General features: G+C 43.4%; 1 protein-coding gene and 1 long non-coding RNA gene across 7 annotated transcripts in view; one reads left to right on the top strand and one right to left on the bottom strand.

Moving 5' to 3' along the window:
* Window positions 1–324: 324 nt before the first annotated feature.
* LOC129645944 (uncharacterized) lies at window positions 325–4,342 on the bottom strand. Of its 3 annotated transcripts, none has more exons than XR_008711593.1 (3): window positions 3,730–4,340; window positions 3,230–3,486; window positions 325–1,224 (listed from the first exon to the last, which is right to left on the bottom strand). It is a non-coding gene; the product is annotated as an uncharacterized LOC129645944 (long non-coding RNA). The 3 variants fall into 3 exon arrangements; XR_008711595.1 differs by having other exon boundaries at window positions 3,364–3,486; window positions 3,730–4,339; XR_008711594.1 differs by lacking the exon at window positions 325–1,224 and adding an exon at window positions 2,842–2,928 and having other exon boundaries at window positions 3,730–4,342.
* Window positions 4,343–4,470: 128 nt separating this feature from the next.
* The window catches only part of ZFAND3 (zinc finger AN1-type containing 3), a 327,274-nt gene continuing 316,893 nt past the window's right edge, over window positions 4,471–14,851 (top strand). The window contains exon 1 of one of the 4 annotated variants that reach the window (XM_055571517.1): window positions 4,471–4,704. In XM_055571517.1, the coding sequence (XP_055427492.1) occupies window positions 4,634–4,704 (71 nt within the window). In that variant the 5' untranslated portion in view covers window positions 4,471–4,633. The remainder of the gene's footprint in view (window positions 4,705–14,851) is intronic. The other 3 variants (XM_055571522.1, XM_055571518.1, XM_055571516.1) reach the window with 3 other exon arrangements.

Raw genomic sequence — 14,851 nt, 5'->3', positions numbered from 1 at the left:
TTCACTTTCATGCATTGGAGAAGGAAATGGCAACCCACTCTAATGTTCTTGCCTGGAGAATCCCAGGGACGGGGGAGCCTGGTGGGCTGCCGTCTATGGGGTCGTACAGAGTCGGACACGACTGAAGTGACTTAGCAGCAGTAGGAAGATAATAAGAGGAAGCAGATGAACACTGGGTCTTATTTCTTACAACTGCTGTGTAACAAAAAAGTTCACTGTGAGCTTCAGTGCCTTCAGGTGATTTGAGTGGTGATGGAGACGTTTCCCCAGGATAGCCTGATTAGGATGCCAATTCATATATGAGTCTCACATTGATAGAACAAATTATTGTGCTTTTGTATTCATTCAACAAACATTTATTGAATGCCAACCAAATATGCCCAGGGCATTATGTATATAGCAGTAAACAGCCATGATCTTTGGAGAGGAGACAAATAAATATTTAAGTGCCACAGAAGATAAAAATGGAGTAACATAATTTTAATTGGTGCAGGGTATTAGTGAAGGCTTATTTGAGGGAGTGCCATTTAAATTTAGGCCTGAAATAGTTTAAATAGCAGTTCCTTTGTTGGAAAATTCTTGAACTTGTCCATTGTTCTATACGCTTTTCAATTTCAGGCTGCCCATTTATTCCTGTTTTGGTCTGTGGTAGACACCTTTTGGAATCTTTGCCAAGAATATCACTGATCTTCTTTGAGAACTGTAGGCTACAAGGGTGGGCCTCTAGCAGCCATGTTTGCATTATAAAGCAAAGAGCCCTGACTACATTACGCTCCACTGGCTAAAGGAGACTGTACGAGGAATAGACAATATGTCATGATTTAGATCAATAAAGTTCTTTCTCCTGGGAAGTGAGGTTCATAGATGCTAATTAATCTCTACAAGTTCTAAATTCTTGGCTATTTCCAATTTCTTTTTTAAAAAATATTTATTTGGCTGCATTGGGTCTTAGTTGCAGCACTTAGGATCTGTGATCTTCTTTGAGGCATACGGATTATTTAGTTGCAGCATGCAGGATCTCGTTTCCCGACCTAGGGATCAAACCCAGGGACCCTGAATTCGGAGCACAGAGTCTTAGCCTCTGGACCACCAGGGAAGTCCCAATCTCTGTTAGTTCTTGAAATGAAGATACGTAAGCTTGGACAGCCATGTTCTGGAAGCGAGGATATGTAAACGTGGACAGCCATGTTCTACTATGTTCCCAGAGAAGCAGTGAAGGCAAGTCTGCAAAGAAGAATGAAGCAGCTCTGTAGAGAGAACAACATTCGACCAGGGAGAAAAAGAGATAATGAAGGAATACCTACTGGGCTTCATGCTGGTAAGTTAAATCATTGTTACAGTCCTTCGTGAGATCTTGTTGCTCTCTGGGCCTTTGGGTTCTATAAGATTATTTCCTTAATTTTTTTTTTTTTTTCACAAAGAAGTTTCAGTAGGTTTCTGTACTGGCAGACAAAAGAGCCTTGACTAAGAGTGACTTTTATCAGATTAGCTCTTTCATTCAACAAACACGGATTGAGTTTGCTGCAGTCCCACTGAGACTGGTGGAGCCCACAAGTCCACAGAGCATGCACTAACAGAAAGGTATATATAGAAATAAAACAACAGTATTTGGTAATAAAATTAATCTAGGTAATACCCCACTTGGTTGTGGGTACATTAACAGCAATTTCTAAGAGCTAGTCCTTTTGGAGCTAGGTTTTGTGAGAACACACAGACATATAAATTTCCTAGGCCTATAATGGGGACTATCTGGGCAGAAGAAGGAGGGACCAATTCTGCCTGATCAGAGTACGGGAGACACAGAGGTAATAAATGAATGAAGGGGCAGTAGAGGTGTGCTGGGTAAGAGAGGAAGGGGCAGAGGGGAATAGGAGGGACAAAGCCTTAGGAAATGCCTGGTACATACTGGGTACTTAATAAATGCTTGTTAAATTGAATAACTGGCAAACATACAGGTAGACAAGCAGTTTGTAAGATGACAATCATGTTTTACATAAAAATTTCCTTTTGCTTTTAGGGTTTTTTTTTTTCCCCACATACAATAGAAAGTTGTCAAGATGCTAACAGCAAGAGTCCCACTTAATCTCAGTTTGTTAAACTCAAAGGCTGTAAATCTTTTATGAATGGCAATTTTATGTCAGTTTAAGTGAAGATTTAAGGAAACACAAGCTCAATGATGGCTAGGTGTGCCGTATGACTTCATCCACTCTATAGGCTTTTGACAGAAATATTTATTGAAGTCTTGTGAAAATCCACAAAGTCGAAACTAAATATTAAGCAAAATAAATCACCATTTCATTTGGGGAGTGCTTTGGCTTTAAGTGGTTTGATTTTTGCAATAACTGTTTTTATCAGTAAGAGCCTGTTTAGGAGGAATGCTAAACTAAGTGGGATCTTTGCTATTTATGAGATAGGAGGTAGGTGGGCCCCTAAGATCTCTCTTCAGGCCCGCTCACTTATGTCTCTCCCAGATTATTAGAAGTCAGAAGAAGCAACAAGAACCTTAATAAGTCCACAGAGCATGTACAAACAAAAATGGGCATTTCCTACCAGTGCTATGAGCGAGGGAGCTCAGTGGTGTCGGACACGACTGAGCGACTTCACTTTCATGCACTGGAGAAGGAAATGGCAACCCACTCCAGTTCTTGCCTGGAGAATCCTAGGGAGCCTGGTGGGCTGCCGTCTATGGGGTTGCACAGAGTCGGACATGACTGAAGCGACTTAGCAGCAGCAGCAGCATTGAACTTAAAATAATTGTGACTATTTAGAAAACTTTAATTGGTGAGGGGCAGGAGGGGACAGCAAGCAACGTCTGTTTACAATAGGGTTTGTGGTTGTCAACTGGCAAGCCCTCCTCCTCTCTGTGCCAGGAAAAGGGGTTCAAGGCCCCTGTGGATGGTCTTCAAGTCCGCCTGTGAACATGCTAAACTGTGAGAAAAGAAAACAAGGAAAAAAAAAAAAAAGAGACAGGAAGCTTCTCAGGGACTGAGAAGTGAGAAGTGAGAAGTTCGCCCATAAGGGCCTCAGCTTTGGGTCATTTCTCCAGATCTGGTGGAAATTTGCTCCTTGTTGAAATTAGTCATCAATAATTACCTTCTGCTCACGACTGGCTGAAACTCAGAATGGGTTCAGGATTAAAAGACAATGAGCGCTAAAGGACTCGTTTTTTTAGTGGCTCAAACTTTGTGGTCACTTCCCAAATTTCCATCACTGATTTGGCCATAGTTACCCTCCGAAAACCAAAATGTCCACTCCAGTAAGAAAAGACGCTGTCCTCGCTTCGGCAAAGGGAGTGAACTCGTGTCTCTAAGGCTGGGGACACCGATAGGCATAGAAGAGCACGGAATCTGACCAAGACACTACCCTCTTGCCCCCTCTCCATTGCTGGTGCGGAGGAGAGGAGGGACATTCCCAAAAGTTTACCGCTGCCAAAGGGAGACCAGTTCTCCGGGTGGAACAGGAAGAGTGAGCTTGGGTGTAGGAGACCTAGGAAGAGAGATTTTTCAGGGGTTAGCAGTTCACTGAGAAATGCCCCCCGACATCTCCCAGGGGCAGGAGAGCAGGGTCCATGCACCTCTCGGCTAGCTGAAGACCCCGACGGCCCCAAGAAGACCGAGCCCCACTTCCGGGTTTGGAAGCGCTCCTCCGAGCCCCTCCCCGAGCCGGCTTACGGGGTCTCCGGGCGCATGCGCGATGCTCGGCCGCCGCTCCGGGACCGGCCCAACTTACCCTTAAACAACTAGTCTGCTCCTCCCCCCTTCTCGCTTGGGGCGTACCACTCCCGTTTCGGGGGAGGCAACGTGCCCCAGAGTACTCAGCAGCGTGCTTTCCCCTTCTTCATACGGGGCGGGGGAAGGTTAAGTTTCCCTCAGACTTTAAAAGTTCCGAAGGATACGAAAGCCACCGAGGCCTGTCGCCGAGTGACAGCCCCGCGGTCTCGGCTCTGCCCACGGCCCCGTCCTCTTCATTTGAGGAGCTGAACAAAGTGGCACGCCCGGCGCCCAGCTGATCAGCTGCTGGGCTCCGGCGGCGGCTCCCCTCACCCCCCCGGGCGAGACCATTGTGTGACTCCTCGGGAGGGGTGCGCAAGGCGGGGAGGGGGCGGAGCGGCCATTGTCCGGTCAGCGCAGCCTCTGGGGGAGGGGAGGGTGTTACGGAGCGAGCGGGGCCGCGGCTTTCACAGCGGCCGCTGCTACGCCGGAGCCGGCGGTGGGGGCCTGAGGTCCTTCCCAGCGCCGCCGCACGGGACATCGCTGTGGCTGGGAGCGGCGGTGGGAGCTGCCGAGGGCGCCGGGTCTTCCCTCCTCCCCGCCCCGCGGTCCTCGGTTCACCCGCACGCCCCACCTCCTCAGCTCCCCTCCCTCTTACTCTCCGCGCCTCCTCCCCGGCCTCCCCCCACCCCCACCCCCCGTCTCCGCAGGCCGAGTGGTGCGGCCCGCCTCCAGCTGACCGGCCTGGAATCCCGGCTCGGAGCCCCGGACTCGCGCCCGCCCGCGCGCCCGCCCGCTCCCTTCCCCTCCCCCCGCCCTGAGCCCCCCGACGCCGCCGCCGCCGCCTCCTTCGAGCGGGGCCCAGGCCCAGCCGCTGCCACCGCTGCCGCCGCCGAGCTCCGCCGCCGCCGCCGCCGAGCACCATGGGAGACGCTGGGAGCGAGCGCAGCAAAGCGCCCAGTCTGCCGCCTCGCTGTCCCTGCGGCTTCTGGGGGTGAGTGCCCTGCCGGGTGGGGGCGGGGGCCGGGGCGCGGGCGCCGGAGCTGCCAGGGCAGGCCTCGGGGCCCGGCGAGGCCGGAACCCTCGGGCTGGGCCCAGGCCGGGCCTGCGGGGAGGGGCTCCAGGCTGGGGGGAGCTGGGGGGGTGCGGTGGGCCGAGAAGGCCCTGCCTGGGGTGCGCTGCCACCCTCGGGGACTCGCCTGCCGGAGGCTTGGGCCGAAAGGGGCCTCCCGGGCCACGGGTGAGGGGGGCAGGGCCGCGGGAAGGGTGAGGGGGCGGCGTTGGCACCTCCGGCTGGAGCTGGGGGTGCCCCCTTCCCTCGGCTTTTGGAGGCCGGTCCTTCCTCCCCTCCTTGGTCTTGAGTTGGTGCCCCCAGGAACCGGGAGGGTATTTCCTCTGACTTTTTCACCTCCCCTCCTCCCTGTCCCCCAGAGACTTGCATCATCACTTCCTAAATTATATCCTAGTCCCATTTGCTTTTAGGAAGCTGTTCACACGTCACCCATTTTAAAAAGTTGAGCCCAGAACCCAGGCTTGGGTAAAGTTACAAGACTCTTGAGGTCTCTCACCTTGATTCAAAACACGTTTCAGAAGATCTGTTAAGATTTCCTTGTCAAAAAAAAACAACAACAAACAAACCTCAAGTCAGCTTGACTTAGGAACGTGAGAGCCTGTATGCTTAATTGGCTCAAATTCTCTTCCATTTCTTTTTTTAATGATAAAAATGTTCACCTTGGCCAGCCTATATTATTATTTGGCCATCCTGTGTTAGAGTGAAAATGTATGAGGTGGGAAGTCAGCTTTACCACCTGTAATTACAGTTTAAGTTCTTGTTACACTTGGAGTTTTAAGGATTGCCACCCGTTTTACCCGACAGGTGCTTCCATTATAACTCATGACTCTAGGTCTATTGGAAAGAAACTGGAGACCTTGAAAGCTAACTTTTGTGATTTAGCTTTTTTGTTTTATTTTCCAAAGATTCAGTATATTCGGAGGTGCATCGAGGCAGTAAGGAAATGATTATTTCTTGTGAGAGCATTTTGGAAAGATGTATTGAAGATGTATCTTTACTGTCTTTCAGGTCCTAGGGATGATTGAAGTAGAAATTAAGGCTATGATTTTTGGGACTGCAGAGATAAATTAGAAAGTGGATCTTAATGTAGATTACTGTGGAGTTTGTAATCAAAGGTTAGGACCAAAAAAAAAAAAAAAATCGATTCCCATTTCCTCATCTTTCTGCCTTTTGTTTCACAGAAATTTCTTGCTGAAAGGATATTAGTGAAAAATAAGTTATTGGGTTACCAAAAGTTCTGAAGATGTGAAAATATCTTAGGTTTTGTAGTCTCCCCGTCTTTTTGACTTGAAAATAATAATGATGTTGTCTGCTAAGTACTTTCATAGGCTGTCTAATTCCCACAAAAATCTTACTAAGTGGGAAGCATTCTCTATATATAGCTGGGGAAACTGAGGCTTTATTTACAGATGGAAAGCTTCCCTTTGCATTCAGGGATTTCAGGGTGGAGCTGGTGAGCTCTTTAGAGTGCTTAGTACCATCACGTTTATGACATAAGTCTGCTGCCCTGGAAAAATCTGGTGTCACAAGCCTCAGATTGTAACTCATAAGAAGACATGTGGCTCAAAGAAAGTAGCTGCCAGTGGCAGCTAATGCCCAGGATGTATCAGGTCTATTTCCTGGCAACACGTTTATGTCCTTGGGACCATTATTATAAGTGGAACCCTTAATAAAAGATCTATGTCAGGACTTAGAAACTGAGCAAGGTTCTGAGTAATGCAAGGCGTGTTTGGTGGTAGAGAGGAATAGTTACGCTCATACCAGACTTGACTGAGAAGCAACCAGAGCTGCTTTTTTGGTACTTTCATTATGATACTTTTTATGAACTACAGTTTGCCTAATAGGAATTTGTTATTTGTTGTTTAGTCACTAAGTTGTGTCCAACTTTTTTGCAACCCCACGGACTGTATGTAGCCTGCCAGGCTCCTCTGTCCATGGGATTTCCCAGGCAAGAATGCTGGAGTGGGTTGCTGTTTCCTTTTCCAGGGTATCTTCATGACCTAGGAATCAAACCCTAGTTTCCTGCTTTGCAGATGAATTCTTTATTACTGAACCACCAAGGAAGAACTAACAGGAGTTGGAAAAAAACTAATATTTTTATGATGAAAGGTGTTCTTTTTAATGTATAATGTTTTAACCTTTCCTAAACGCATTTGTAGTTTGCACTTTATACGAAAGTATAAGGAAATTGCTGCCTAGATTCCATTATATCTTGACTGACTTTGGACATGTTTCCCTTATTTATGGGCTGCATTCATATTAAGTTACATTCATTAAGTAAACTTAGAATGTATTTAGCAAATATTTGAGCGGCTCTGGTACAATAGACAAGAGGAGCACTGGCACTGTTCTCTGGGAGCAAGGGGCATAGAAGAGTGAAACACTAGTTACAATGAGTGTATTCGGCTTGGTGTAGGGTGCATTAGATACATTGGAAAAGACCCTGATGCTGGGAAAGATTGAAGGCAGGAGGGGAAGGGGACGACAGAGGATGAGATGGTTGGACGGCATCACCGACTCAATGGACATGAGTTTGAGCAAGCTTTGGGAGTTGGTGATGGACAGGGAAGCCTGGCGTGCTACAGTCCATGGGGTTGCAGAGTCAGACAAAACTGAGCAACTGAACTGAGGGTGTATTGGAAGGGGCACCTACTACAGTTGAAGAAGAGAGAGAGGAAGCTAGACTGGAGGGTGTTGCCCAGCCTAGACCTGTAGGAAGATTAAGAGAGAATGGAAATAGAAGAGTGATTTCTTTTAGGTTGAGGGGATAGCATGGGTGAAGGACTGAATGTTAGGGCACTACAAATTTGAGGAGCTGAAAGTTCATTGTAGAGGACTGGTAGATTGTGAAGACAGGTCAGCTGGAAATGTGGCTGAAGTGATGAGAGCAGTTAGTGACACAGGGCTCCATAGGTGATGCTTTAGACTTTGGATTTTTGTCCTGAGTGCACTGGGGAGCTGTCGAAGAACTTTGAGTGGGTTGTGAGGTGACTTTCTTTAATGTGAAAGATTATTGGATGATCTTGAGAGTTGCCTGGGTATGTGGGTATGATTGTGTGTGTGTGAGAGAGAATGAGGTGTCTGTATGTTTGTGGCATGTTGCCAAGTCAAGAGGTACAGAAGACTTGGGAGAAGGTGTGTCTATGAGCCAGGGAGACTGGAGAGACGCCACTGAGGAGGTATCTTGGCTTTTCCTTTCATGAACATGAAGGTGAGGGTGTTGTAAAAACTTTAGTCAGCATTGCACTCTTTGGAAGCCACAGGTCTGTGAAGTCAGCTAGCCAGGGCCCACACCCAGGCCTTTGCAGAGGAGCCTCTTAGCAGAATGTTCTGGCATTAGCTGACTAAAGGCCGTTCCTTTAGGGTTGCTCTTCTCTCCAGTGACTTAGGCTGTAGGATTTGCTGCCCAGCATTATCCACTCAGGACACCAGTCAGTTGGGGTTGGTTGAAATAGCAGAGCTTTCAGGTGGGTCTTGTGGTAATGCAGTTAGGAAGGAGAATGCCAGGAGGAGCAGCAGTGCAAATATGTTAGTGCTTGGAACACATACTGTTTCTAGTTTTGTATTGTGAAATTGTATGGAGGTAATTAAGTTACTGTGTTACAGAGAGACCTGTGGGAAGCTTTGCTACCTTGCAAACTGTTGAAGGTTTACCTCTTTATAAAATTTGGAAGATGTTTGTGTAGCTCATAAATGTTTTCAGAGTTAATGACCATAAACAATTTTTTCCCTGAAAATTTTTAGTGAAATACAAGCATGAGCATTTCCTTGGCTTATTTTAGGCATTCAGTAATCATGCAGAAATCAAGCTAGTTTGTGATTGTCAAATCTGAAATGAAATAGTCAATTGGTGCATTTTCTTTAGTTGAAATACAGATATATGTAAAAGCACTTTTAAATTATATAGATATAAGTGGTATTCGTTGAAACAGTGTACTGAGGGATATAGAGTCTTCACAAATATTTTCAAAAGTTGTTCAAAGAGTAGACCTAGACTATTATATAAAAAGGAAGAAAAGAAGAAGATACTGAGTGTATTATAGGTTAATAGAAAGGATAATTAATTAGGATGTGGAAAGGTGGACTTTTTTTTCCTAATTCTACTTATTAAGTATAAATATCTAATTAAAACTATTGATATTCTGCCTTTACAATTGGAGACAGTCTCAATCACAGTGTTATTTAATGGCAACTTTGAGAAGTATGATTTTTTTTTTGTAAGGAAATTTAAAGTATGGTAGATATAAATGATCAGTCAGATATTTAGGGAATAATGGAGTGTTTTAGATACAGGATTTATTTGGTAAAAGTCTCATTGTTTTGATAAAAAGACATTCATGATTTATTTTCTAATGAATCATGTCATAAAAGAAATATTACATGGGTACATTTTCTTTAGGAAAATAGATTTTATTAGTGTTTCATGTTTGTGATCTATTCTGTTGAGAGGCATTTTACTTACCAACTAGATCTGCTAAATAATGATGAATTTTAAATAAAGATGGGGTTAGAGCAGAGATCAAGAGTAATCTTAAAAAATAAATTCTGTTGCTGAATTGGTTACTAGTAGAAAGTTGATTCAGCCAAGACACTGACTAGTTAGATTAAACAGAGGTTATTTATTTTTATTATTTCTTTTATGGTCTCTGAGACCAGGCTTTGGGAATTGGTATAGAACTCGGCTTCTGTCACTCTGTGAGTTATCTGCCAAGTATGCTTGGCTCCTGGCAGTGTGTGGCCCTCTCGCTCACATTCATTTTTGATTTTTCAGTTTGTCTTCCACTTGGAACATGTTGCCACGCTTCACCCAGCTTAACCTGGGCTTTTAAATTCCATGTGAACACAGCATGATTCAGTAGTTAATCAGTAGAGTGTTCATTCCAGTGATGTCACTAATTATCCATTTGATTAGAAAACCCCTCCTTAAACATTCTCTTAAACACAAAGCAGCTCATTTGTGCAGTTTTATTTATTTTAAATTTTTTTAGGGCTTCTCTGGTGGTTCAGTGGTAGAGAAGCTGCCTGCCATTGCAGGAGATGCAGGTTGGATCCGTGGGTCAGGAAGATCCCCTCGAGAAGGAAATGGCAACCCACTCCAGTATTCTTGCCTGGGAAGTCTCATAGACCTGGTGGGCTACGGTCCGTGGGGTTACAAAAGAGTTAGATATGACTTAGTGACTAAGAAACAACAACAGACTTTTTTAAACAAGATTTTATGTTTTTAGAGCAGTTCTAGGTTCAGAGCAAAACAGAGTAAGGTACAGAGATTTCCCATATACCCCTTGCTCCATCCATGCACAGCCTCCCTTGTTATCAGCGTCTCCACCACAGTGGTGTGTTTATAACAGTGATGAATCTACTTTGACAAGTCTTTATCACCAAAGTCCATGGTGTACACTACAGTTCACTCTTGGTGGTGTACGGTTTATGGGTTTGGATGACTGTATAGTGACATGTGTCTATTATAGTGTATAGAGTAGTTTTCACTACTGTAAGGATCCTCTGTGCTCTACCTGTTCATTGCTCCCTCCTCCCATCCCCTGTCAACCACTCATCTTTTTACTCTGTCTGTAGTTTTGCCTTTTATAGAATGTCATATAGTTGGAATCATGCAGTAGGTAGCCTTCTCAGGTTGGTTTCTTTCACTTAAAATATGTATTTAGGTTCTTCATGTCTTTTTGTGGCTTGTTAGCTCTTTTTTTTTTTTTTACAGCACTTAAAAGGTTCGATTGTCTGGAGGTATCAGTTTATCCATTCACTTACTGAAGGACATCTTGGTTGCTTTTAAGTGTTGACAATTACAGATACAGCTGCTATCAGTATCCGCGTGCAGGTTTTTGTAGACATCAGTTTTCAGCTCCTTTGGGTAAATGTCAAGGAGTCACGCAGTTTTACTCTGCATCTTTTGAATTTTGTGTGCATCTGAAGATGCAAAATGATTTAAATGAAGTATTCATGTGTGTGTGCGTGTGCTCACATGTGCTCATTTATGTCTGACTGTTTGTGATGCTGTGGATTGTAGTCCACCAGGCGGCTCTCTTCATAGGATTTTCCTGAATAATCCTGAATACTGGAGTAGGTTGCCATTTCCTCCTCTAGAAGATCTTCCCAACTCAGGGATTGAACCTTTGTCTCTTGCATTTCCAACATTGGCAAGCAGATTCTTTACCACTGCACCACTTGGGAAGCCCGTTTACTGTCAGTATGTTTATCTATCTGTTTGCCCCATTTTCCTGAATACATTTAAGGTATCCAGAAAATACAAAATTTGCCCTTTGATGTGATGGATGGAACACAGGGAGATAATTTTTTTTTTTTTTAATGAAAACATGGTCTTTGTTTACATTGTTTTGAGTCAATGCCTTTTTAGAGTTAGATCCAGTTAACAATATAGTTCATAATGCTTTTTTTGGTATAATCCTTTTCTCCTCCCCATTCACTCTTCTCTTTCCCATTCACTACTCTCACCGCGCCTGCCCTCCCCCCCCCCAAAAAAAAGGCAAACCCAATTTTTTGTCTGGTGAAAAGTTTTGACTAAAAATCTCTTTCATAGTCCTTAATTGGCTATTAAAGTTAACATTAGCTTTCATAAATTAACCAGAAACTAGAAAAATCAGAGGGCTAAGAATTCTTTGAATATATAGAGTTCTTTAAAAAAAAAACCCGTGTATTAAATATTTATTGAGGGCAGAGTATGAAGAGGGTGAGAGCTAATATTATTTGAATTTATTAGGTCATGAGGAGGTCGTGTCTGTGCAAACTGATGCAAAGTTGTGAACTACCATAATAATTAATGATCAAGATTGAAGTTAAACGTTCTTTTTCTTTTTGAAGAAAGGTTAAGTTCAGTATGTCAACAAACCCACATGTAGGAAGTTGGCCAGTCACAACTCAAAACTTTTATTAATATAATTTTAATGAGACACTTAAATTGTTCAGATTCAGCCTTGTTGTGGGACATTGTGCCAGAGTGGTTTGCAAAAGAAAGCCTTCATTCCACCTGGGTGGATGACTGATATCATTCTGTTCTGCTAGGGGGTTTGATAAACAGGCTGATCCTGCTTTGGGCTGGGTCCCTAGGTAACAAAATTATGTTGTTGAATGAGATAATAAGGAAGAAATTTTCTGTGTGTGTTTAATGCAGAAGGGAAGTTAAAGAGCTTCATTTGAAGTTTTTAAGAATCAGAATCTAAGACTGTATTCTAGAATTGTGTGTCCAGTATGGTAGCCACTAGCTACATATAGCTATTAAAATTCATACTAATTAAAACTAAATAAAAATTCAATTTTCAGTTATGCTAGCTGTATTTTAACTAATATTTTTCAGTAGCTGGTGGTTACCCCATTGGGGAACACAAATATAGAACACTTTATCCTCCTGAAAAGTTCTATTGGATAATGTTCTTCTAGAATGTTGGCGTGAGAGGCAGTGAGAAGCACTGCTATTGTTAATTCAGATTAACAAAGGAAGTGCTCCTTTGATCATTTTTGGGAATTAAAATTTCAGTATAAGTTGGTCTATAATTTGAACTTTTTTTTTCATGTTAGCTTTTGGGTCAGTCATCTTTGCCCCTTTCTTACCTTTATTAAACTGGCAACCTCAGAGGCCTATGCAGGGAGATGTTGGACTAATAGAGAATCTTTTTTTTTTCTCTTTAATGAGAATTTTTGAAGGTAAGCCCTTTGGACTGTGACTTTTGTAGATTCACAAATGTGAATCTCATATGATAGCTTTTGAAATGTGATCAGAGATAAATGCATTCGATTTTCTGATAAATTCAAGTCTCTATATTCAGAGGAAGGTGGAATGTGTCTTGGATTATCCAGCAGCATTGGGCAAACCCACACAGTGGACTGAGGAAATGGCACAAGATGAATGAAAATGTCATGTCATTCCTTGAGGCCGGGGGCAGAGCTGGACATCTGAAATTATGGCTGCAGCTGTTCACCAGAGGAAGGGAGAATGCAGTAGGAAGAAGATGTAGTACTAGCTAACTCCATCTGTTCATTCTACTGTACCAAGTGTCCTGTATCAGAAGACAGGTGCAGTTTTGTACTAGGGCAGAAGAATGTTCTGGGAAAGATCATGGACCGCAACTGTGACCAGTCTGGTGTGGGGAGAAGGGAAGCAGGGGCAGACCACGCCGCAGAACCTCCGCAGTGGACAGGCTCTGTGTAGCCTCACTGCTGCCTCATTGAAGTCCTGGTAAAGAGTGAGGTTGGTGGTGTTGTACTTGGGACTTTTTGGGGAATACATTTTCTGATTTCTTGCTGCTTAAGTGGAGTGATGTGAAGTAACAGTTATTCATGTCTTATCTGTCTCCTGGACTCACACACACCGGTAAGTTGAAGTGCATTTATATAAATAATCACACTCTTTTAGCCACACTTCTGGAAGAAGTATTTTAACCATTCAAAAGTATCGCAGATACTCTTCCTGCAGTCAAGTTCTTGGGCCAGACATGTGGTTTTCTTACATGTTTGTGCTGGTAACATTCCTGAACACAGTGTGGGAAGGTTCCTCTAGATTAATGGATACCTAACGAGAAGAATGGGGCAGGAATTCGGAGACTATTGATTGGGTGGGAGCTTTGCATATCATTTAAATGGCACCCCACTCCAGTACTCTCGCCTGGAAAATCCCATGGACGGAGGAGCCTGGTAGGCTACAGTCCATGGGGTCGCAAAGAGTCAGACACGACTGAGCGACTTCACTTTCACATTCCATACTTTCACAGTCTCTGCCTATTTCAGGTCATTGTTTTTCAATTTCAACCCTTTCTAGAATATCTTATATAGATAGATGTGCTGGCAAAGTTCTCCTGAATTTTTTTCAGCATAATGAATGAGGCAAAATAGATGGAATAATATAATCATTCTTAACTGTGCAGGTGTGTATTAACCTGCAAGAAATAATAAACTGGAGGTGGGAAAAAGTGTGGTGTATTTCAGTGTATGTTTTTAGATTTACGATTTTTTTGGTGTCTGTCCTAGCAATGGATGGACTGTATTCCTTTTCTTCAGATGTCATTGAAATCCAGAAAACCAGGTTTTTCAAGTCATTATGTTTGTGTGTAAAACTTGCATGTTATACAAAATTTTCAGAGTGTATGATCCTATACATTTTTATCTAGTTTGCCTTTCCCTTTTAGTATAACACAAAATGGTGCTACTCACCTCTAAAAATAAAGGTGTTTTTTTGCATGTTGATCCACACAGATCCTTGCTTAGAGGACCTTTTGGTTTATTCCTTTGTTGATTGGGGGGACATAGTCATGTACTCTCTGAGGCCTATATTCCCTGGATCTGTATAGATCACTGTTAATTAGCTTTACCTGTTGTCCATGTCGCTCCTTCTCCCACCCCGCAGTACTGTAGCACTTTCAAGATGTGTTTAAACTGTGCATTTTATTTGTAAAGCTAATCTTTGTTTTTGCTAAATGTGGGACAGGATCTAATGGAACAGTTGCTGTAACTTAAAGTGATAAAGATACAGTTTTATAAAAGTGTGGAGTGTTACATGGTGTACTCTAAGAGTCTCTTTGGGGGTTTGCAATCTGAAAAATATCAGTATGTATTAATTTAGAAAATGATAGCCACAGAAAATTTTTTCTGTGGAAGTGTGTCCTTAAAGGCTGTATTTTTTTTTCCTCTTTGGTTTTAAACTGGTGACTAGATATTTATGATTCCATAGTTGAATGGTCCCTAGGTTTACCCGAATAGTTTTCATTGTAGATAAATTACTTACATTGTATGTGTTTTTGGTTGGAGTTAGGGACAGGAAGAATGGACTGTTCTGGTTTTATGTTTAACTTTGGGATGCAGAAAACTCACTGGACAGATGTGTATCAGACACTGATTTGGAGGTGGGTTGGAAGAGTAAGGACACACAAAGTGGTCGGGGGGACTGGCTTGCAAGGGGGATGAGGATGGGGGAACATGTTAATCAGGAGTGAAGATGCTTTGTGGTCACCGACTTCTAGTCAAAATATGAGGTGACCACATTTGTAAGGTGTTGAGAAACTAATGTGAACAGGTGGTGTGGGTGAGATTAAAGAAAACATTCTGT

This window comes from Bubalus kerabau, chromosome 3 (assembly GCF_029407905.1).
Source record: "Bubalus kerabau isolate K-KA32 ecotype Philippines breed swamp buffalo chromosome 3, PCC_UOA_SB_1v2, whole genome shotgun sequence".
NCBI classification, from domain to species: domain Eukaryota; kingdom Metazoa; phylum Chordata; class Mammalia; order Artiodactyla; family Bovidae; genus Bubalus; species Bubalus kerabau.
Note: the sequence above shows the minus strand (reverse complement) of the source record. Positions and strands in the feature narration are given on the sequence as shown.